The 24,440-nt window shown below is 38.8% G+C and overlaps 1 protein-coding gene across 1 annotated transcript in view; it reads right to left on the bottom strand.

Annotated features, from left to right (window-relative positions):
- LOC113541783 (collagen alpha-1(XXIII) chain) overlaps window positions 1–24,440 on the bottom strand; it is a 64,872-nt gene that overhangs the window by 8,879 nt on the left and 31,553 nt on the right. Inside the window, exons 3-11 of the mRNA XM_026938945.3 lie at window positions 12,646–12,681; window positions 7,729–7,736; window positions 6,723–6,749; window positions 5,012–5,038; window positions 4,721–4,747; window positions 3,426–3,452; window positions 3,201–3,227; window positions 1,195–1,254; window positions 8–124 (exon numbers count right to left, since the gene is read on the bottom strand). Coding sequence (XP_026794746.1) covers window positions 8–124; window positions 1,195–1,254; window positions 3,201–3,227; window positions 3,426–3,452; window positions 4,721–4,747; window positions 5,012–5,038; window positions 6,723–6,749; window positions 7,729–7,736; window positions 12,646–12,681 — 356 coding nt within the window. The remainder of the gene's footprint in view (window positions 1–7; window positions 125–1,194; window positions 1,255–3,200; window positions 3,228–3,425; window positions 3,453–4,720; window positions 4,748–5,011; window positions 5,039–6,722; window positions 6,750–7,728; window positions 7,737–12,645; window positions 12,682–24,440) is intronic.

Raw genomic sequence — 24,440 nt, 5'->3', positions numbered from 1 at the left:
TCATTACCGGCTCTCCTGGGTGGCCCTGGGGTCCGTCTCTGCCCATGGTTCCTGGGGGCCCTCTGGGGCCAGATGGTCCAGGAGGCCCTGGGGGACCTGGAGGCCCAGCCTGACCTTGATCGCCCTATACACAGATAGAAAGAGAAACAGAGAATAGATGGAAAGTATAACACTCATCAAAATTGCTCTATAATATCCTTTTGTTTCACTTTCATGCCTAGATGTTACTTGGCTGTTTTTTTTACCACCCACAAGCAATTCATGTTTCATATTTGTTACAGAATACAATACATAATAAAGCAGGGACTTTTGGTAGCCATGGCCAAGCCCCAAAAATTGGCTGGATTAAAAGGCACGTGGCGGGATGAGATGGCCCAGTTTTCCAAAGCCTCACTGAGAAACAGAGCCTGCTGGCGAACTGCACTCTCATCTGAAGAGAGAGAATTCAAGGCTGTGGTTTCATATAAAATAGTCCCATTTCAGCATATTATGTTGTCAAAATGAGAAAACACTATTTTGGTTCATTTCATTAGCTGTGGTTTGAGTAGCATTTTTTCTCTTGTAATGTCCGTAAACAAAGCATTTAACCACGCCAAGGCATATACACCTCTCTCTTGGTTTTGCTCTCTCTAATTCAAAACAGACATGCCTGTTAACAGTCCAGACTTCTATAGGAGCTAATTGTGGGGTCAAGGCCAAGGACACACATGCCATATGTCAGTAAAAGTATAAGAGGAAGCTGAGGAGAAGAAAGTGAGGAAGAGAAATGATGATGAGATCGATGAGAGTTGGAGGGAAGGAGCTGAAATGTGCGTGATGTTTTTGCTCTACCTTCAGAACATTTGGTGGTCAACTCTGACCTGTGAGGAAGCCATGAGCTAAGTGTGGAAAGACCATCTGTCAGCAAGGGTGAAGAGAACAACAAGAAATAGAGTAATAGTGTGAGAGAAAAAGAGGAGGATAGAATCAGTGAACCACTTTGAGAAGAATATCTCATCATGAAGCAGCTTAGGCACATCTCAGCAAAAAAGCAGCAAGATTTTTGTGGTTCAGCTTTCCATTCACATGCAAAATATCAGAAGAGTGAAAAAAGCAGTGGAGTCAGATATTTAGAATCAATGTTAGGAACGATGCTAAGATGACCAAAGTGACAGCTATAAATGAAGAGGAACAGCGAGCAATGGAGGAACAAACCTTGACTGTAAGAATCTGATTACTGAGCAGGCCAGCAGAGGCAGTGTGTGCTGGAGGGCCCTGGGAGAACAGAAGAGAAATCCAGGAGTAAAGTGAAAGAGGGACATGAGGAGAAATAGGGGACACAGAAAGAGACAGATTTAGGATAACAGATAGCATGAGGAAAGTCAACAGGGACATTGATAGAACACACATGAGAACTAGATGACTCAATGTTTGCATTGAGCGGCAGTGATCTTTATGCCTCTTTGTGCTGAGGTAATTCACTTTGACTTAGTTCCCAGCCAACAAATTACAAGTAGACTCTTATAGACATCCTGATTATACTGTTGTTTCAGATACCATGCGCTTCTGGATATGATTACCTTTCACTGGAGCACAAGGTTTCTATTTAGTGTTGCGGTTAGCAAGGATGGCAAGGGGTCCAAAAAAGGCAGCATTTTCCCAGGAGAAGTTTACTCTCTTTCCCAAAATAACAGTGGCTTTTGGTGCTGCAGCACTTTATATTACAATACCTATAATGAAATAATGACAACCACTGGGAATCTAAAAAGGGAATGTTGGGAGAGAACATTGTCTTTTGTCTGCAGAGGCTTACAAGCTTGTTTGTCTTCAGTCATTTATATATAAACTAGACCATGAGCGAGATGTTGAGGAACTTCTCATGACCGATGGGAAAAAGGCAGAGGTCATGGGTCACCCCCACCCCACCTGCAGTACAAACTGAGTCGTACCATCTGGATGGAAACAGCTTGGATCTGCTTCCAGGTCTAAATATAACCCTCCCCCAGGAGCATTAACAGATTCCATAGGTCACAGATCTTAAAATCTTACACAGGTATTAATATGACAGAACACAGTACTAACACACTATTATGATGAAAACACAGAGCACTACAACACATAGGATTGACACTGTCTTCTTATGCTGTGATGGTAGCAGTATTTTGGCTTGCATTCTTAACAGCACAAACCGTAATAATGCAGACCACACAAAGCATTTACAATTCCTCCAAGACTCCAGACAAGCCACCTGTTTTTAATAGAACAAGCTGGCATAGCAGGTGAAAAATAGCGAACTTCGGCCAGTTAGTCTAACATGATGGGTCTGGAAAATATGTATAAACATTGTGTACACACATCTTTGAACAATTATTATAATTGTAATATAAAATGATGCTTTTTTAAAAAATCTATTACTGCCAAAGCCAAAATCCTGAATAAGAGGAACTAGTCATTTTCTGCCATACCACACTTAATCTCATAATGAGACTCTAATATAGAAGAACCCATATTTGAGCTTTAAAGGAAACAACAGGCAACATACAACCAAGAAGTAGCCTATGCTACCTGGACAAGCCATTAATTTTAGAGAATCGGTACATTTCAATTTTACTGCTAAGAATTTTTGCACTGATAGTTCTCCCTGTCATCAGGAGAATGCCACTTTGCTACAGCCATCTGTGGTTGGGAGTCTAGGGAGCAAAACTGGCTTTGCTATCTGGGTGTGAGGAATGGTGCACACTCTCTCCCCTGTCAATCAGTGTGACACTAACCAATCGCGGGTGTCTGTGAGCTCATGTATGCAGAAGAGGGCAGATAGCGCTTTCCTCACAGTGTGTTATGCTGCCCTGTGAGGCAGCATGAGCAGCGGTTCGAAAAGAGACACATATAAGCTTCACATGTCTCGGAAAGCATGAAGGAAGGAAGCATGTGTTAGCCTTCATCCTCCTCGATTTGTTAGTTGCTGTATGATAGGAGAGAACTGGCTAGTCGGTAGGAATTGGCTAGTCTTTTCGTTTACCTAACACTTACTTTCAAATAAAAAATGTTTTGGATGGAATGTACATGAACTCTGTTGCTAAGTCTGTGTGAAAATACAGTTCATAACAACAATTGCTCTACAGGAGAAATAAAACTGGCTTGCTGATTTACACAGAACTTGGTGTGTGTGAGCTCATTGGTGCTGTAGGGCATCAGTTTAGCATTTGATGGTTGTTACTTACCCTGGGCCCCACATCTCCCTGATCACCCTGCGGAGACAACAGTTAGATCTTACTTAGGTGCAACTATATCTGACACGAGTACTGTGCAGTGTTGTGTAATCTGTTTTGCAAAACCCCCTAAAGCTGTGCTTAGGAAAGTGCTGCGATATCTCAAGGCTGGTTTACATTAGGCTAAAACCTTTACTGATATCATACTCAATGCATTCTGAAGCTTACTATACATACCTTATCTCCTTTTGGCCCTGGCATCCCCTAGCAAAAGAAGACAGATGTCAGAAAAAAATAGATAAAAGTTTCTTTACACAATAGCATTCAATAGGTAATGGTCAAATGTCCACTGCTATTCTTCAGGCCTTGTATTGTATATGCTCTGAAATGAGGGTTTATATGTACTGTATAGGCCAAGCTATGTGAAACGTGAAAACAGTGCTATCATTCGTGTGCTACACACACTTTAGCCTCCAGTGTATCTGGGGTACAGTATCTGCTCGACCAGGGTGTATACTGTGATGGAGTGTGTACTAATTGAACTTGAGACACAATGGGAATGGGACTCAACTCTTCCATTTTGCCTGCAGACATATGGATTGTGTTTATGTTTCTCAGACATGCAAGACGTTTCATGTTCTGCCACTTCTTCATGCATTTCCTTTGTGTTCATATGTGCCTGCTGGAAAATTTGTTACAAGTCCACTCTGATGCATTTATAACACATAATAGCAATAAATTTTGTTCTCCATATAAATACATTTTTTTTTATTTTTCCCCGTTTTGCTCCCCAATTTGGACACCTGCCAATTCTGTTAACAGCTACCAACTAGGGTGGATGAAGGCTAACATGTGCTGTCTCTGAGACACATGAAGCCAGCCAACAACATCTTTTCAAACTGCTGCTCTTGCAGTGTCACCGGGCATCGTAGCACACTTGGAATGTGCTATCTGCCCTCTTCTGCATACATGAGCTCACAGGCGCCTATGACTGGTTAGTGTCACTGTGATTGACAGGAGAGAGAGAGAGTATGCCATCCTTCCCACCCAGAGAGCACAGCGAATTTTGCTCCCTTGGCTCCCAGCCACGGATGGCTGTAGCATCGTAGAGATTCAAGCTCACGCTCTCTCTCTTTCGTGCCTAAAATTTTGAGTACTTAGAGAATATTAAATTTACATAGTTTGTATCCAGCTATAGGTGGATAAATAACAACAATTTTTATACTTTTACTGCAATCAAATTGATTTTTGAAAAGGCAGTGGTTATTGTTATGAGAAGTCACTGATGCTACAGTGAGCCCTTGTGATGCACTCTTCATTTTCTGACTTCCGTTTGTGTTCAGCTTAATGCCAGCTGTTTGTTTGCTCACAAGAAGACATGCAACAACCTGGCTCATATTGCACCAGCTATATGTTACTAACGAAGGCTCCACCTGTATTCATTTGTATGCGCATTCTTAGTAGATCATCTGACTGTAATTAGCCACTTCTTCTCAAACCTTAAAAAGCCTGATAGGAAGGTGAGAACATACCTGACTGCCTTTAGGACCAGGAGGACCCTGTAAACAAAAAAAAAATCATTATATCACATGCCCTTATATCACATGCACTACTGCACCTTGCTAAAATATGTACTGTATGCATAGTCAAACTCCCTGACTACTTTAACATAATATATCTCTATGTTTTGTAAATCCAAAATATCAGGGTAGAAATAAAGTAAGAGTTAGATAAGACAATAGACAAAAACTACTAAATGCCTTGCGTATACTATTCTCTGCTGTTATATGGTGATCCATATGGTGACAGATTGGAGTACTTACAGGCTTACCATCCACACCCAAAGGGCCCTGAATGAGAAAGAGAGAAATAGGGAAAGCCATCAGAGAATAAGACGCAACATATTTAGACTTTATCTGAATGAGAAAGAGCAATAATCTGGGATGGGATGGGTATGATAGTCAGGTCAGGTATCCACAAACCTTTGGCTATAAACTGTATGTTACAACACATACAGTACAACAGACATACTGAATCATCTTGATTGAAAAATTCAATCAAGCCTCATTCATTAATTCAGATTCAGGCTCATACTGCAGGGCAGAGAGGTCGCTGTCCACTCCACATGAGGTGCTGAAACACCCCTCGGGGACTCGCAATGACCTTGTCAGCAAATAAACATATGTATGGGTGACAAATTAAAGGAAAACCCAACATGAAGTGTCTTAATAAGGTGTTAGGCCACCATGAGCCACCAAATCATCTTCAGTACACCTTGGCATATATTTGGCAAGTCTCTAGAACTGTACTGGAGCAATGAACACCATTCTGGTCTTCATCTGGTGAGTGTGAAGGCCATATAATATAATTTACATAATTTTATTATTCATGAAACCATTCAGTAAGCCCACGTGCACTGTAGATGGGGGCAGAGTCATATTGGAATAGACCACTCCCATCAGGATAGAACTGATTTGCAGTGACCCTTCTGTCTAAGAGGACAAGTGGACCCAAACCATGAGAGCAAAATAAATAAACGCCCCCACAGCATAACAGAGACACAGTTTTCTCATTTAAATTGTCACTGCTGTAAGCTGATAACTACAACCATTCAAGTTGTGGAAGAGATTATAAAAGCAATATGACTTGAATTACCACATACTTGGTGTCTCCAAAATAAATAAATAAATAAAAACCTTCAGTGCTCACTTTCCAAACCCAAGATGACAAGATGAAGACAGACAAGACAGAAAGGGATAGAGATAAGTAGGTTGAGAATAAGAAAGATCAGTAGATATCTTGTTTTGAGATAGCTCTGTTAGCGAGGACTAGTAAGACCACATATGGCAGTACAGTTCAGACAACAGTCTGGACCAGCTCAACTGTTGTGCTTGGACTGACTTCACACAGTTGCATGTTTGCATTATTACAGTGCAGGGACTGCTAAAATAAGTTGCATATGCAGTAGTCAGGTTGCTTACAACTAATTCCTGTGTTCCAGTAGTGGCGTGTGCATATGACCAGTGATTTTTGTGCAGTACTCATATATAGAGAAGGATGTGTTCTGTAACTAATAATCATAAATTTTCTCCAAATGTTCTTGTTCAGTTTGTGTGTATGCACTGAGAAAATGTTATTCCTTGTTTGTTTTAAACTCATTTGAATAATCCTCAATTGAAATAAACAAAATGCAAAACATTTTGTCTAAGTTTGGGTACTTGAGGTTTTGCCAGTTAAAACTAAGCAGAACTTCTAAAACAAGGGACAAGAGCCCTCCAGAGAAGTTCTGCTTCTTTGGTAAACAGTAATAAAGCAGGAGGAAATAGTCCATCATCAAATCAAAATGTTCTCTTGTATTCATTCATCCTTGCCACAAAAATCCTGTCTAATCATCAAAGCCTGAATATTAAAAAAAGACACTAGAAGAAATGGCCAAGATTTCCAGCAGGCGGCGCTCTGTGTTACTTAAATGTGGATAAGTCTATTAATAAAGTCTGGAAAGCATTTTTCCACTGATTTTAGAAAGATATTTACCGGGTAGCCATCTCGCCCTGGAGTTCCCTGTTAGGATTAAAGAAAATAAAATATCATTAAATCTGGAATAAGCACACAATCCACTACTGTCTCTAAAGAGAAAACAAACTGAAGCTGCACATGCTTGAACTAATCTTCTGTATTTAAAGGTGGTGTGCTGTAGTAAAAAGATAAAACATGGAATGCATATTTTAAATCTCTTCCATCTGCTTGTAAATATAATTAACAACCCAAAAAACTCCTTCCAGCAAATTATTAGCTTTACATATTTTTAAGCCCCACTGATGTCGCTATCTAGGAAAGTTAAAGCATGTGTGGGAAATTTGTTTTCTTTGTTGCTGTTAAAAAAAAAAAGAACAACAACAACATGACACCAACAACACAATCTAGATTTTGCCCACTGTTGTGAGCACAGTATATACGACTCCCAGAAAAAGAAAAAAAAAAAAAACACTTGAGGGGTGATAGTCCTTAAGAATACATCTTTTTACTTCTAGTATGTATCTTTTACCTGGAAAATGAGTCAAGCATACCTGTAAAAATCATCTACATAATCTGACGTTAGGCACCACTGTTGTACCTTTTGAAGTTACTCTGACATTGCATAGATCTTGAGGAGCAAATATGTACATCACACGTAAGTCTAGCATACATTTTATGCAGCCATACCCAAAAAAAATTACAGCAATGTCTAGCCACCTGTCTGTGGCTCTAAGATCTATGCTGTGTGTGAAAACAGTCTTTAAATTTGTTGGCAGGTCAAACACTTGAAGTTGGACCACGAGGGTGTGAATGCCAATAAAATATGAAGAACATGCAACTGCAGTTGGTTTTAAATCATTTTTATGGATCCACACTCTAGACTGCATTCAGTCTTATCTTACCTTGTTTATAGCCAACGTTATGTCGGTTAGCTAGAACTGTGATGGGAATCGAATCATGTCATGGCTGACGACTCACATACATGCGTTTTGCATTAAGTGTCCACAAATATGGGGGTACTTACTGGAGTTCCTGAAATACAAACACAAACAATTAACTGTTAGCTATTGAGTACTTTTTTTTCCCCACATTTTCACATCAACAGTTTGACTCAGCCTTTGTTCTTATATCATTTGACTGACAGGTATTGAGTTTTTGTTTTTCATTTTCATTACATAGTTCATTCTTTCCTTAATTCCTCTCTAGTAACTACTTTATCTTTGTCAGGATTGTATGGATCCAGAGCAGGGTCTAGGAGCCTAAGTACACTGGATGTGAGGCAGGAATACACACTGGATGGGACGCCAGTCCATCCCAGGGCACCACGCACATCCATATCCACACACTCATTCACACCTAGGGGCAATTCAGCATAGCCAATCTACTTACAAGTATTTTTTTTTGTGAGAAATGTGGAACCCGGAGAACCAGGATGATTCTTGCATGTATGTAAAAATCGAACAGTCTACAGTGTATCAAATCTGCCACAACCCTGACTAGGATAAAGTGGTTACTGAACATGAATGAATGAATGAATGAATGAATGAAGGAAGGAAGGAAGGAAGGAAGGAAGGATAGTATAGGAAAAAGCAAATGCAATATACACCAACTCGATGCAGATAGAGCTTAGTTCTGAGGTACTCATAGCAAGGTCAATAATCCAATAGGTCTGTTCTAAAGGTCATGTTCGTGTGTGCCAAAAATAGTGTACATCATCCTTATATCTGGGGTGCAATTTTAGTCTGTAATCATAATTTTGCAACCATATATCGCAATTTGTATTTGCATTCAGGTAAAACATTTGTACTGATTCACTTCATCTTCAGTAACCTCTTTATCCTGTTCAGGGTCATGGTGGATCCGAAGCCTATTCCAGGAACACTGGGCGCAAGGTGGGAGAATTCACCGTGAATGGGATGCTAGTCCATCTCAAGGCACCCCCACAATTTAGAGTAACCAAGTTTTGGTCAGTGGGAGGAAACCCCCGCACAGACAGATAGAACATGCAAAATTCAGTAACCCCTGCTCAGGAATGAACCTGGAACCCTGGATCTGTGAGGCAGCAATGCTACCCACCACGGTGCCACCCATTTATATTCATGTGTTGCATATTTTGCACTTTGCATATGCTGCACTTTCTATAGGTGTCATTACAAAGAAAAACATACAAGAAAAATAACAGTTAAGGCCAGCAGAACCTCCTCATCCACCTGTGCACAAGTAGTCATCTTATTCCAGCACAGGGACATAACATGTAAATAATGGTCACATGGAAGTTGTCTCCCACATGGAAGAGGATTCACCTGAACTAAGGCCACACTGACACTAAAGAACCAGGTGAATATGTAGGGCCAAGAAGCTGCTGCACAAATATTCACCAGTGAAACCTTTGCTTCACTCTAACTATATCCCATGTTGCATGTGATCTTGTATTTGTTGCCCACAGTGCTCCCAACTGACTGACAGTTGAAGCAGGAACGAAACAATACTAGTGTCAACAATTGTGTCTGTGGTTCTATGACTTCTGGATGGCCGTTTGAGGTGGTGTGAAATACAATGGCTCCTTCTGTACAGGCCGTGATCTTAGATCAACCCTGCCAGTAATCTGATATTATATAAATTCACTCTGAAGGAGCTGAAAACTTCAGTAGATTTGAGTAATGTTCAGAGGAAAATTCCTTTAAATCACAGGCATCTGTTGAATTGAACACAGTCACCAAGAAAATGTGAAACATCCCAGCAGTGTGGAAACAATCTTGGTGGGCAAAAGATCAGTCTTGCATAATAAATATTGTACATTCTCATACAATTCTATTTCGATCAGCTTGGATTTAACAGTAATTAACTTTGGACTTCTCAAAACATAACCTCTGTGTAAATACAATCAGTGTAATATACATGAGTCAGTGCAGATGCTTAAGCTCTCTTGGCCTTACTTTAAAAGGTTTACAATATTGTAAGTGTCGTATAGGATTTTGGTAATGTGGGCTATTACTTCCCACTCCTGCTGCATAGTTTCCTTCACCCCTTTCCATTACACTAATCATAATGGATTAGGCAGACATTGGCAAAGCTCTGGTGACTCCAGAGAGATGATAGTTGGAGAATCTGACAGAAAATTTAGTTCGACTCGTATGCAGAGCTGCAAAGGTCTTGAGCTGATCTGGAAAGGATCAGAGCACAGCGTAAACAAACAAGAACTCCTACAAATGGCTGCACTGATAAGGTCTCTTTTAAAGGGTGTGCTGTCACACAGCCATGTGGGAAACTCGATCCATCTCTGCCATGGTGAGAATAAGGAGGGAGTGAATAGAAGATAGAGAAATGCAAGAAGGATCCCACTGTGTCAGTTCAGGTCACCCAGAGCCCTGGGCCACTGAAGGGGAGCTTTTTATGGAGAGCAGGCTGTGTGTTTTGGAGGCTGTCAGTCCTCCCGTCGTCACCATGGGCCAAAGTCATCAAACTGAGAACAAAGACACAGTTCTTCTCCCGTCATCCACCAAAGCATGTGTTTGTGACTGTGCTCTCTGATGATGTATGTCCCATGTTGTTTTTTCTAATGCTTGCAAGTGTTGATTCTCCATTATCTCAACTACCATATCTCATTATCTCATTATCTCACATTGCACACATTACACATTAATCCAATACCTCACATGACACACACATACACACACATACTGATGGTGTGTTTCTGCATTTTGTTTTTCTTGTGTACTGATACTTCTGCACTGTGAAAATATGTGTAGTATGTAAAATAAATAAAGCTCATCCATCCATCCATCCATCCAACAAGCCATCTATTCATCCATCTGCCCATTCTTCCCTTCATCAATCCAACAATTCATCCTGTCCTCAATCCATAAATCCACAATCCATCAATATATCCATCTATTTATCTACCCACTCATCTCTTCATCCATCTCTCAATCTTTCCATCCATCCAGCTACCATCTACCACCTACCCCTTCATCCATCCATTAATCCAGAATCCATCCATCCATCCATCCAACCTTTCATCCATGCATACAACCACCCATCCGTTCATCCAACCAAATATCCATCGAAACATTCATCTGCTCATCCATTCACCCATCCATCCACTTATCTCTTTTGGCATACAGAATTAAGAGGTATTACAGTTCATAGCACTATAGTATACATTAAATAGGTGCATGAAGTTGAGTGTTGCAGCAACACTATTAAAAGCAGCAGCTAAGTCACACTATGAGGTTTAATAGAACCACATTTCATCCATAAATTAATCAACAGTCAGGTGAAAAAATGTGAAGCCCATCCAGGAAAGAGCTACCGTCTGACAGGGAGTTATAAAGATTGTACTTTGATCTGATGCACACTGATAAAATGAAGTCATAAATACAGAAACAGCTTCACACATGTGCACGGGTGAATTCTGAAACCTGTCTCAGTATTTAATTATTTTAAAAAATATGTGAAAGTCCTTTATAGTTTTACTAAAATAAATTTACAACCTACTACCTTCTTCACCTACGTAATATGCTCTTTTCATTTCTTCTTCACTGCCTCACTCCTGCTATGGCTCAATGTTGCACATTTTCCTTCATCACAATTATCTATGTGCGCTGCTCATGATTAGTCTTATTACGTTTCTAGAGATCTTTGAATCGTCTTTCCCTGTTCCTTGTTTGTTTTCCTCAGTCTAGTCGTGTAGTTTCTGATTTGCTCATGTCTGTGCTTCCACCCCTGTTAGTGGATGTTTCAGTAATAAAATAATAAAAATACACACTTCCTTTTCCTTTATGCTACAAATACATTCAGTTATAGTTATAATACTCATTATGATATGTATAATGTTTTTTTTCTCTGCATTTTCTGAGGCCCAGCTTTTTATTGAAAACTGGGGGATCAACAGTAAGACTAAGATCATGAAAAAAATCATAACTATAACTAATATTTTTTGTCATGAATTGAAAGGTCCTGGATTCATCCATCCACACAACTACCCATCCATTCATCATTCCATCAATCCACAATCCATCCATCCATCCATCCGTACTACCACCCATCTGTTTACCCATAAATCCATCCAACCATTCATCATCCATACAGCCATCCATCCATACATCCAACCATTCATCATCCAGACAACCACCCATACATCCCCCTATTCATCCCTTCATCAATCCATCAATCCACAATCCTACTATCTATCAATCTAGTCATAAACCCACTCATCCCTTCATCCATCCATCATGGAATCAAAGTGTTAAAACAATGTACTCTATGTTGAGTAGCTTCTGTATAGCACATTGCTATGAAAAATACTGAAGCATTGCCTCCTAAACTTCAAGAAATCGTGGATGTTTTGACACCACACCGTAATATTAGTTTCATCAATGTCATTATTTTTAATATAGAAACTAGGCAGTAAGCCTTAAGGTTTGGAAATGTAAAGGGGAAGAGGTTAACTGACTGAGGTAAACTGAATCTCTAGGTTAAGTGACCTCATAAGATAAACTTGATAGAAATGTTACCATGACTACACTGTAAACAAACCTTTCCGCAAATGTGCACAGACTTTCCTTATGTTCTGTACTGAAGGTCTACAAACTAACATAACAAGAAGCATATGACAAAAAAAGAGAACGTAAAACAGAATATTGAACAAAATTGAAGACAAAAAAGAGGAGACGTTTTTAATGATAAAAGGTTGGAACACATGAAATCAACAAAACCTCCTTTAGTATAAGTCTTTTTAGGCTTAAAGTTTTTTTTAATTGTATACAATTCTTCAGTAAGGTTTTATGAGATTAAGTCATTTAAGAGGGAACTCATGACTCTGCAACGTCTCTGCAACCTTTACACTAAGTCATATATTATGATAATACTTTTATTTTCCCCATATTGATATACAGTGCATGCTAATTAATATAAGTTGTGAAAGGAAATAAATACTCACCAGGATTCCCTTTTCGTCCACGTCTACCTGGGGGTCCTGCAAAAAGAAATAAAGAAATTGATTATCAATGTTTAACTGAACATAGACTGAGAATAAGCTATACGCTAACTGTAGACTGCATTTCTTGTCATCCAGACAGTGTGATTATACAAAAATAATCAACGTCTGGTGGTGTGATGTGGCACAATGTGAAGCAAAGTGTTGTTACCACCCCAAAGTGGATTATTTTCTTATAACCACACAGTCCAGAGTGTGTTATTTTGCTTACACCACAGTGATATATCACATTACAATGTTTAATTTATTAATGAAAGACACGTTACACATTTTAACAGTTTATAGTTAAGATGTAATGTTGTGGAATATCTGCGAGACAAGTTAGTTCCTATTATTGCTTACGTTAGAGCAATGATAAACAGTCGTTCCCTCACTAGCATCACTTTCTCCCTCTCTCTCTCTCTCTCTCTCTCTCTCTCTCAAAAAAAAAATACATTTTACTGAGAGACCGGCAGGTGTAAACTTCTCCGTCTTGAAGACTTTCTCATGCTGGGAAACTCTGCAAAGCTCTGTGATAAATAAATGTCTCCTAATGAAAAGACTTCAACACATCAATGATTATACATTTTTCTTTGCCAAACAACACATTTTAAAATCTGTTTATTATTAGTTTTAGATTATGTGGAGTGTCCATCATGCAAGTCCCTGTGAATGAGCTGTGACTATTGAAACAATAACGTATTAGGTTGAATGCATTAATATTATCGTTCTATTGTTCATACTACAGATGTAACTATTGTCACAGCTGCGCTCTTATATAAAAATAATGCACACTGACTGACCAATCAGATTCGAGAACTGCACTGTGGTGTAAGGTTTAAGTTTTGTACAAACTCTTGCAGCTCTAGTGAATGTATACATTCCTACACTGCTTTTTTTGAGCCTACACCTTTTTTTTGAGCCTTGAAAATGTAATAAATACAGCTGCGCTCCATAAGACCTCAGTGACCTATCATTTCTGTGGTAACCACACCTACAACAGTAGGTTTCAAAGGCTTAAAAGTGAGGCAACAAATAAAATAACAGGGCTCCTAATTGGGTATATGCCTATAGATGTTAGGAAAACAAAATAAATAAGTCTAACTTGCAACTGAGCTGAGACTGTCAAGTGAAACAACTCTGTCCTCTCACTAGTCTAGTGTCTGTTGGCAGTGACAGCACCATTGACACTCATCTATGCGTGAGAAAAATGGCACTTCCTTTCTTCCCAGTTGAGGCCCACATGGGCTGATTACACAGAGGAAAACGTCCCGAGGAGTGTCCTGCCTGTAGATAACGAGTGGAAGAAGGTTCCTTCTGACAAGGAAGTGTATCTAAACCCGTTCACATCGTCCCGCATCTGCAGCACCAGGGGAGCCAAGAATGACATCACATGAGCTTGGACAAACAAACACAGCCATCTATAGTCACTCGTCCTGCTGACCACAGACCGGACGAAACGGATGAGAGTGGTACAGAAGACTGAGAGCTGCCAGTTGCGTAAAACCGAACAGAAATGAGTTGCAGATGCAATTGTAACCCTCAGAGACGCTTCACAACTTGTACTGATTGAAACCTGATTTCTTGGGGAGAATTTACGGATTCGAACAAGCGAGAGCAACATGGCTGAATGTAGTTCAAGTTTATAGGAGTAAAGTCATTAAAAAAAAGGTATAAACATTAATGCTGCACCTAAGCCTAACCTTAGCCTCTATAACTTTTCACATTGAGTCATGCAGATTGTTATGGGGTTGAAAGCATGAGAACATTTTGGCTAATAGCATAAATCCGGAATAAAGTGTATATTAAAGTGTATATAAAGTGTACATTGTCAATGGTTGCAGGTAGCAAATATATTTATCACTAAATATAACACCCAGTCCCAATTTTACAGCCTTATGGGACGTTTAATTCAAAATGCACAGTATTAAAAGTCTCCATGAAATAGCTTTATGGCTGTGATTTTTTTTTGTACATTTAAGTATTTCCTGAAACAGGAAGTCAGTGATGTCATGTTGAACTGCTTGACTTACACAACAGCCAATTGTGTCTGAGATACGCCATGTCGCCGCCAAATCTAAACAAATCTGACAGTAGCTTTGTGAGCTAGCTAAATATGGGGAACAGCGAAGAAATTAAGTAGAGCCTTTTACTTACTCTTACTGATGAAGAAACCCTGACTGTGTATAAAGACGGAACTGAGCTCTCGCTCAGTCTGAGGAAATGATATATTCCAGTATCGAAGAAACACCTCAGAGAAGTGCCTGTTACATAACCACAACCTCGTACATATTCCTCTAGCTTCAAAATAAATTTTATCTCAATCAAGTGATGGTTAGAAAAGTGACTAAATGTTACAGGAAGACACACTGCTAAAAACGCACAGACAAACTACGTTTACTTCTGAACTAGCTAATGCACAGCTACTGTAGAGCAAGTGCTATACAAATAAAACTGAATTGAATTAACTTGAACATTGAGGAGCTAAGGATCAACAGCCTATGGTAAGTGATGCTATATGAGGAACAGGCTGCTATAATGCGCGTGACTTATGCCTATACTCCTGCAAAGGTATGCTCAGAGTTTACTCTTGTGCTTTAAATACAGTCCTGCATTTCATTCCAGGTCAGAGTCCTTAGAAATAAACGCTCCCATCCTTCTCCTGAAGTTTTCATTTTATACAATGAGAAATCTTATGCCAAATGGACCAAAGGCTGTTAGTAAGTAATGAAATGAGGCTTATTTCCATCTAGATAAACAACTGTGTTCAATAACCATGCCTTTTAGACATTACTCAGAAGCCATTGTATCATTTCTAAAATGAAATTATCCTAATATGCACAGAGTGATTCCAGGAAAATGCCGAAGGTATTTAATGATTTCTGCTGTCACTATTTCCTTACTTTAACATACAAGCCTAATTTAGGTTGAAATGAGTAAAGGTCATTAGTTCATAAACTGTACACTCCAGACTTACTGAATGATCTTTTGATATAAAATGCTGGGTGCAGCACTTCGAAATCGTGCAACTGAAAAGAATACGTCCTAATATCAGGAAACTGTAAGTTGTAATTTCTAGTGCACTAATACCCCAGAAAACTACACAAATGCTTCAAATGATGCAAATATTGCTTTTAATATCATGTTCTGCACTGCCCTATGTCTGGGTTATAAATTAAATCTGGCATGCACATAAAATCCGTTTCCTCCCTAATAACCACAACAGATGAAAAGGCACAACATTTACAGTAGGCTTTCAAAAAGATTTAATTAATACTATAACACTTCAAGTTAACACATAACACTCGAAAAGATTTACCCCTAATTAATACCGTAACACTTCCTCTGGAAAGTTTTATCAGGTGTCTGGTCGAGATTTGGCTCTCCATCAGTGATATATTAAGAGTGACGTCAGAGACTAAATTAATGAGTGGTTTTGGTTTCATGATGAATTCTGCAGGGACTAATTGCACACATGTTCCATGTTAGGATGTTTAATTGGTTACACCAGAGACAAGGCTTTATGGTACAGAAAGGTGTGAAAAGAAGGAGGAAAAAGCAATAAATGGGCCTGGCATTCCCCACCCACCTGGGATAAAAATTCACTCCAGATTCAGAATAAAGCTTCATATCCAACTCTAAGCAGAACACAATAAATATACTGTGTTAGATCAAATGGCTAACATGGGAAGTGTTTTTCACACATTTGGCCACATTACTTGTAAATGATGCATTAATACTCAGATGTGAACACTGATAAGTATCATGATTAACAGCAGCAGTTTGTAAATCACGTTTCAAAAATAATTAATGGAGAGGAAATCATTCATGGTCTTTTCTTCTCAGAGTTCACTTTAAATCAAGACAATTTTGGACCAAATTAGGATTGAAAATCCATCTGTGTTGATAGACTGTCAATGTCACACCCTGTGTAGTGCCACTACTTCCATGTCAGCGCAGGTGCGTTCAAAAATAGCAACCGGGTGAGAACTGGAACAAACTGACTTACGCTCAACCACTTTAGCAACACCAGTGCTCTCCTATCAAACCACCTGCATGAAAATGGATCCCTCTGGCTGTTATACTATATTGCTTGTATACAGTATCCAACTATCACATCAAGCATGATGCAAGAACAATTAAACCATCAAGACCAATTCCAAAATCTGATTATTTATTGCATATTGAGCACGTTAGAGCAAATACAGAACGTTATGGATAGACCAGGAACGTGGGCCAAAACAGTTCTTCTTACCTGTTGGTTACAATTCTAATCTTAGTTAGACACAAAGACATAAGCCCTTTATAAAATAAAAAAGTTTATTCTCTCCCCAGCAGGGATTCTTCAAATGAATTGAATAGTTTGTTCTGCTCAGTGTTGAATGGCTTCTAACAATCATTTGCTGGTGACAAAGAAATGAGTTGGTAGATTGAACCAATTCTGCTGAGCCATGATTTTTTTCTAGTAATTGCTATTTTATTCCATGAGAGAATACTACACTATATTACACTGTCATGATATCCAGTGACTTTTCCTCCGGTTATATTATATTACCAGACCTGCCAAGAGAACAGTCTTTTTCCCCCCCAATAAAACAAGAGATTAGCACAGTGACATATTAATCTGGAATGATTTGCGCTGAAGTTTTGAACTCTCCGATATTAACTGACAGTGCCTGGAAGCCTGCTCCTTTCCCTCATTCTCACATGCTCTTGAGAGTGAACCTGCAGGGCGCTCTTGTTTTTTGTCATGGAGAATGTGAAATAAAATCTTTCCATGTATGTTTGACTTAGCTAACATTAGATAAGTATACAGTTAACATCAGTTAGGTGTATTTATTAGGAATGCAACCGAAAAAAGAGAAAAAAAAGTTTTGACCACAAAAATAAGTGTCATATCCAACACTACAAATAAAGCTAATAATGATGATAATTAGAAAGTGATAAATACGCTGGATTTTTTCTCTTCTGTGCTGGCATTGTGCTGACACATTATAAACAACACTGTGTATTAAATATAACTTTTATCTGACACTAATTAGGATTTATTACTTTGCAATAAATGACTCCTTAATGCTGTTGAGAGACAAGATTTCAGTTTGACACCCTGGAGCTTAACTTCAAAAGAACTTCTGGCAAGCCAAAAAGAAAAAAAAAAGCTTATGAGCAACTTCTAACACAAGTGGTCCTCTGATAGGATTGAACATTCCAATATGAATCACACATGAAGCGCAAAAGGCACCAACAGCACTGCAGAACAAAAGCCTTGCACTGGATGTGAATAAATCCTATCAAGCGTCCATGAATTCAGTTGAGTGGAGTGTGGACAGATCCACAGAGGGCACACAGAAAGGAAAGTTTGAAGACCAGAGAAACAGTTAATATTATTGTAATAACAACCTATGACAGCCACGTCATCGTTCATGCTCTGTTTATTCATCTAATTATTGGGGATCGTGGTTTGAGTTAACTATAAAAACATTGTGGTTGAATTCATAGTTCGCAATCATATAAGAATTCATATAAGGCGTACAAATGACTAACCTGAGTAGGCAAGTGACATATCCACATACGACATGCTTACCATGCGTCATATGCATATGTACAATCAGTCATTTTGAAATGAATATATATCCATGGTTCACTAATTTGAGTCCAAGTCATCAGCAGTATTTTAGCTAATCCAAATTTTTCCATAATGTCTTCCTTGTCATAAGAGATTGCATAATAAGGTCACGTTTCAGTTAAAAGAATTCCAGGAACAAATCAGAAACTTATGTCTAAATCCTTAAAAAGTTTTAGTTTATGACAGCCCAGAGGGTAGCACAATAGTTCCTTGGATTTTAAGTTGAAGCAGTCAAAACACACCGTAAAATAAAAGGAGAAAGAAAGTTTTAGTTGGAAAAAGTGAAGATACAGCACAAGTGTACAGCGCGTTCTCTCTTGAATATTCAGTGGATTTGCCCAAAGTAATATAACACATAGTTACGTTTATGATGCACCAATAAAAGATAAGTCCATCTTTATCTCTATAACATAAGGAGTCAAAAATAGTAAAATAAGTGATGTACCAGTTCACTAAAAATGTTCTTACTTGTACAACCCATAATTTCCTCCCCGAGAATTAGATGCTTCCACAGGAAAAAATGGCAAGATCATCTATATATTCTTATACCAGACGCTGACAGATTTTTGGAAACTCTATCCACAGTTATAGCTGGTGGAGATCAAAACTGGAAATGTTAGGGGAATAATGTATTATACTGCCTGCTGAGCAAGGAATCTACCACTGAAGATCAGGAAAAGGTTCTGCTTAAGAAGTAGCTGCAATTCTTCAAGGGGCCATAAAAGAAAAACTAAAGCATAATGTCTCCATTAATACAGTTACACTAATTGTGATATTAGAATGCTTTTACCTCAGTCAGTACCATGATAGCTCTATATTATTATTTTAGGGGACCCTTTATGTTAAATCTACCTAAATTCAATGTCTGATCAGACAATCATGTAGCAGATGATAATGTTCACAACAAACATCGGAACAAAGATCTGACTTTGATCGTGACATGGTTGTTGGTGCCTTATGGGTTGGTTTGAGTATTTTAGAAAATTTCGATCTCCTTGCATTTTCACACGAAACAGTCTCTACAAAAAAAGGTGTGAAAAACAAACAAAAAAATCCAGTGAGAGCCAGTTCTGTGGCTGGAAATGACTCGTCAGTGAGAGAGGCCTGAGGAGAATGGCCGGACTGGTTCAAACTGACAGGAAGGTAACTCAGATCATCACACTTTGCAACTGTGGTGAGCAGAAAAGCATCTCAGAATGCACAACAGCAGAAGACCACATCAGGTTTTACTCCTGTCAGCCAAGAACAGGAAAATGAGGTAACAGTGAGTACAGGGTCACCAAAACTAGACAGGTGAAGACTGGAATAACGTCATCTTGTCTGGTCCAGTTTCCCACTGTACCTTAGATTCTGTTCTCTGCTGAGGGGTGTGTGGATTTCTTGCATCTGTTTTTCTCCTGGAGCTCTTGGAAGAAAAAATGAATGCAATGGGATACAGGGAATAAAGGAATATAATAAACATCAGTGTTGCCCCCCTGTTTACTGAATTGGCTCATGAGTTCCATGGAAGCAACTTGTTATATAAGAAATACTCCAGTGCAACATAAATCCAGTCCAGTTGTGAAAACATTCCCTCTGCTCACTTTGCTGGCCACCAGCTGAAGACGTCTGCAGAGTTCACTTTTCCTGCAGCTCTCAGTCCCCATGCTGCCTCATACGAGCTCTCACTAGTGATACAAGATGGGGAAGGAACGTGAAGCGAGGCTTTTCGTCCTAATTTGCTGACTGCAGAATAGACCGTAGCTGGTAATGAATGTGTACTCCTTAGCTTGGGGGTGACCATGCTGGCAGCTGCAAATGACTCCAGATGTGGAGAGAACAGGGTGTAAACAACAGATTAACAGCCACAATATAGCAGGCTGTTCTGAGAATAAGGGAAAGAAAGAGAAGTGAAGACAGTGAAAGAGACACTGATGAGAGGCTCCCTGGCCCGCAAAGAGGTTGGGGTTTTGCGAGTCTTAGAAGTCAGAATGAGATGAGCCACTTAAAATAGAAACTTACAATTCATCCTGGATTGTTTTTATCTTGGGACATGAGTGTATTAGGCCTCAGGCCTGCTGAGTAGGAGACATTTGATTAACACTGTCTCAGTCAGTTTATATGACAATTTATCATGTGTATGTTTGAGGATAAAACGTCATGTTCAATAGGCATACATTTTCTTACAACTTTATTCATATTATCTCCAATAAAATTCATTTTTTATTTTTTATTGAGTTGCTTACTGTTCCCAGGTTACACTCACTGACCACTTTATTAGGAACACTTGTCTATACACCTGGTGACACCTGTAAGACCGGGAGACATTTTTCTAATCCTCAATCTTGTCTGTTTTTGGTGAATCTGTACCGACTGTAGCCTCAGATTCCTGCTCCTGGCTGACAGGAGTGGAACATGATGTGGTCTTCTGCTATTGTAGCACATGCGTCTGAAGGTGTGCGTTCTGAGATGCTTTTCTGTTCACCACGTTTGCAAAGAATGGTTATTTGAGTAACTGTAGCCTTTTTGTCAGCTCAAACCTGTCTGGTCATTCTTCTCTGATCTCTTTCATCAGCACGGTGTTTCCGCCTATAGAACTGCGGCTCAGTGGATGATTTTTGCTTTTCGCAACATTCTGTGTAAACTTTATAGACTGTATAGCTTTACAGCAGTTTGTTAGCCAAAAACAAAGGGAAATATTACGTTAGCCAAAAACAAAGGGAAATAGCTCTAACAGCTCTAAGGATTTCATTACAGTCATACATCCTTTTTCTAAATCTAGCTAAGACAGAGCAATAAATTCAAGGATTTGCAAATTGATATTCAGTCCAGAAGGTGCAGAATTTGTTTCTGAGAACATAGATCATGTTTAAAATAGGTCGGGTGGGGGGGAGGCATGCACACAGAATGTACCTTTCCCTTCTTATAAAATGAGCATGGATAGATTATAGGCTATACTATTTAACAAATCCTGAATTCTCCATGAAAAGCAGACTATTCTTAGCTCCTAAAGAAAGAATTAACACCAGTCATGGGGTATAATCAAAAGCATGGAAACTACACCTCCAAAGCTTTGTTTATCTTTGTGAACAATATCATCCATTGTGTCATTTTGTCCTACGCAATTGTGAAATTACGTGTCCCTTGGTGAACATATGACTGTCCTCATCCCTCAGTGGTTCCAGATGGGGGACTGGGCTTTAAAAAGCACCTGGCAAAAAACTGCATGTCACTGCTCATATAAACACCCACGACAAGATAATTGAAATGAACTGGAGCACAATAACAGGCGTAATGTAAAAGTTAAAGACCAGGACAAACTTCTGTTTTCCTCACACAGGTTACAAGCCTCATCATCGTTTAGCTGAACAAATACGGCCTTCCAAAATACTATAATTTGTCGATGTGGACACACCCCGTAAGTCTTACAGTAGAGAATTCCTTATAAAAGACTATTTAGAGCTACTATACAAGCACAAATCTCTGTTGCTTACTTGTGTTGCTTGCTCTGTTTTCTTTCTTTCATGTAGTTGAGTAATCTCCTAATAACAAACACTTGGACTCATTATGCGAATATGTGTAATCTGATCCCTGATTTACTGTTGTTTTTCACTCCAGTCTCAAACGGGCTGGTCTTATAGAAGACTACAAATGCATTTCTGCACTAAAATATGGCTTTCAACGAGCTGCAACCCTTACCCTCTCGGTACACGGTTAGCCGGGGTGGTATGACAGAAATATACATATCCGTGCAGCAAAAACAAACATTTCAGACCTTCCAGAGAGTTCAGTATGTAATCTGTGCTGTGTAAATAAATATGACTAGCACAGAGCTCTGCTTCACTTTACAGGCGGAGCGAGTGAAAAAGAAAAATATTTCATCGGTACAATGTTAGATGTAAGATAAGACATTCACGGGGTGAAAATATTTGGCGCTTTACAGATCCAGATCATGAATGCAGAAGCACGTTCTCTGTGGCTTCTCAGGGTTGAGATTTCATCAGAATCAAGTTTGTTGGTCTAAACTTAACACCCGAGACTGTTACCACACAGTTTTTTTTAATTCTTGTGATTCAGAGATGTAATTACTGTGATAAAAGAAGAACTGTGTCAGATGTACTTGAGGAAAAAAAAGCAGAGGAACGAAAACAGACCAAAATCTTTGTATTATTGCATCCAAGCAAATTTTGCAATATGAATGTTTTTGTGAACAGAGCAACAAATGGCCTATTATTTCATAACAAAATTTATAATCGATATTTGTACTTATTTCTTACTGAAAATTTCCTGCTGAAATACACTCTGTAATTAATTTGAACCATTTGAAAACTACGCAAACAAATCATCTCCATCGTTGGTCAGACACGACATTGTCAGAAACAAAAGTAAATAATAAAAATGTACTCATCATACAGGCACTATAGCTAAGAACAACATCTTTATTAAAAACTACTGTCAGTGTGTATCAGCGCAACATTTTCACAGCCAGCAGAAATAAAATCCTTTTTCCCAATAGTTATTGCAATGTCTAAAAGTTTATATAAGACCCCTTTCCAAGGAGGTCTTCAGTGGAATAAATCTACTGTTATCCAAGGAATCCAAATTTTCTATAAAAACTCTTTTTAGATAAATAGTGGCGAGAACATTTTCCTCAGTGTGACATTTAAAGCGTTGTGCCGTGCTATGATTCTCTGACAGCTCAGAGATCTTGACTGAGCTAGCGTCTTAACAGTTCTCAACAGTGAATTAGCTGAAGGGTCAGTTAGCGCCATTCCCCAGTATCACTATCACAGCTTTAAAAGGAACACAGCAGGAAGGAAGCCCTCTAACCCTGAATTTCAGCTCTGTGAGTGGCATAAGCTACAGGTTTCCTTTGAGTTAACAGGAACCAGACATGCATGCTAATGGAACTTTAACCGTGTGGTTACGTAGGACATGAGCTCAAAGGGAAGTGTGTGAAAATGGCAGCAGATTAAGACAGCTTTGGTGTCAACTTTTGACAGGCAGCAGTAGCTTGAAAGAGGTTTTCTGAGTAATCCCTTAAGCTTCTGTACTTTTTCACTACCCATATAAGGAAAAAAATATTTGAATATTTTTTTAATAACACAGCTCTGTTGAATTCTTGGTCAGAAGGTGTTGATTAATTTTCTATTACAGCTATATAAGATAAAAGATGTGTTGTTATGTAACAATTAAAAAAATCATTGTTTTGGTGAAGGATGGAGATGTTTATTAAACATTTTTGGAAGGAGTCTCCAGTGCCAGCACTTTGTAAAACTTAGAGATCAAGGTGTTCCTTAAAGTTTTTCACCACACGACTTTGTGTTTTTGCGGTTTTTTAGTAACATGACAAATTGTTGGCATACTGCTGTGTTATGAAGAATAAAACATTTCAGGAAGTGTTGTTATTGGAAAATAATTCAATTTGAGGTGTTAAGAGGAACTCCTGTATCACACCACCCTGTCAAAAACAGCACACCTACGTCGTGTTGTATTCCTTACTTAACCATGTGCTCGACTACTCTTTCATTTGAGCTTCATACTGTGGAAATACAAAAAAACGAACACGCATCACACAATCTTTCTAAAAAACTGAGATGCTCAGATAGTGCAAATTGTCAGGAACGGTGTTTTTTTCTCTGAAGCCAGGCACTGTATCCTAGTAAGTGGGAACATGTTGAGACCAATGCATATATAATTACTCATATCTCATATCTGCTGTTGATTACGCCAAGCTGCTCTGGGGGTAGCCTTGAAGCTGTCCCCATTAAGAAGAAGAACTCCACTTTCACGTGCTTTGGCAAAAAGTGAGAAGGTACACAACCTGTGGAAAGAAATATTCTATTTACAGTCGAGTGCAAAAGTTTACATACCATTAGGACAAAACGAAAAAGAACAAAAATAGTCATTTGTTCATTTTTAGTTGTATTTGGTGTCACTGATGTTCCTTCATTATCAAACTAACAAAAAAATACAAACAGTGTATGTTACGATATTAATATATTAACAGCAAAGAAAAAATGTATCCCTGATTATAATATTAATACCCTCTAACAGCATTTATGCCCAACCTTTATATGCCTTTATAACTCTCTCTAACTGCTTTCAAAATCTTTGACCAGCTTTTGGATTCTATCACTGGTAACCATCACCC

This window comes from Pangasianodon hypophthalmus, chromosome 15 (genome assembly GCF_027358585.1).
Source record: "Pangasianodon hypophthalmus isolate fPanHyp1 chromosome 15, fPanHyp1.pri, whole genome shotgun sequence".
NCBI lineage: Eukaryota > Metazoa > Chordata > Actinopteri > Siluriformes > Pangasiidae > Pangasianodon > Pangasianodon hypophthalmus.
The sequence above is the reverse complement of the archived record's forward strand: the minus strand, read 5'-3'. Positions and strand labels throughout refer to the sequence as shown.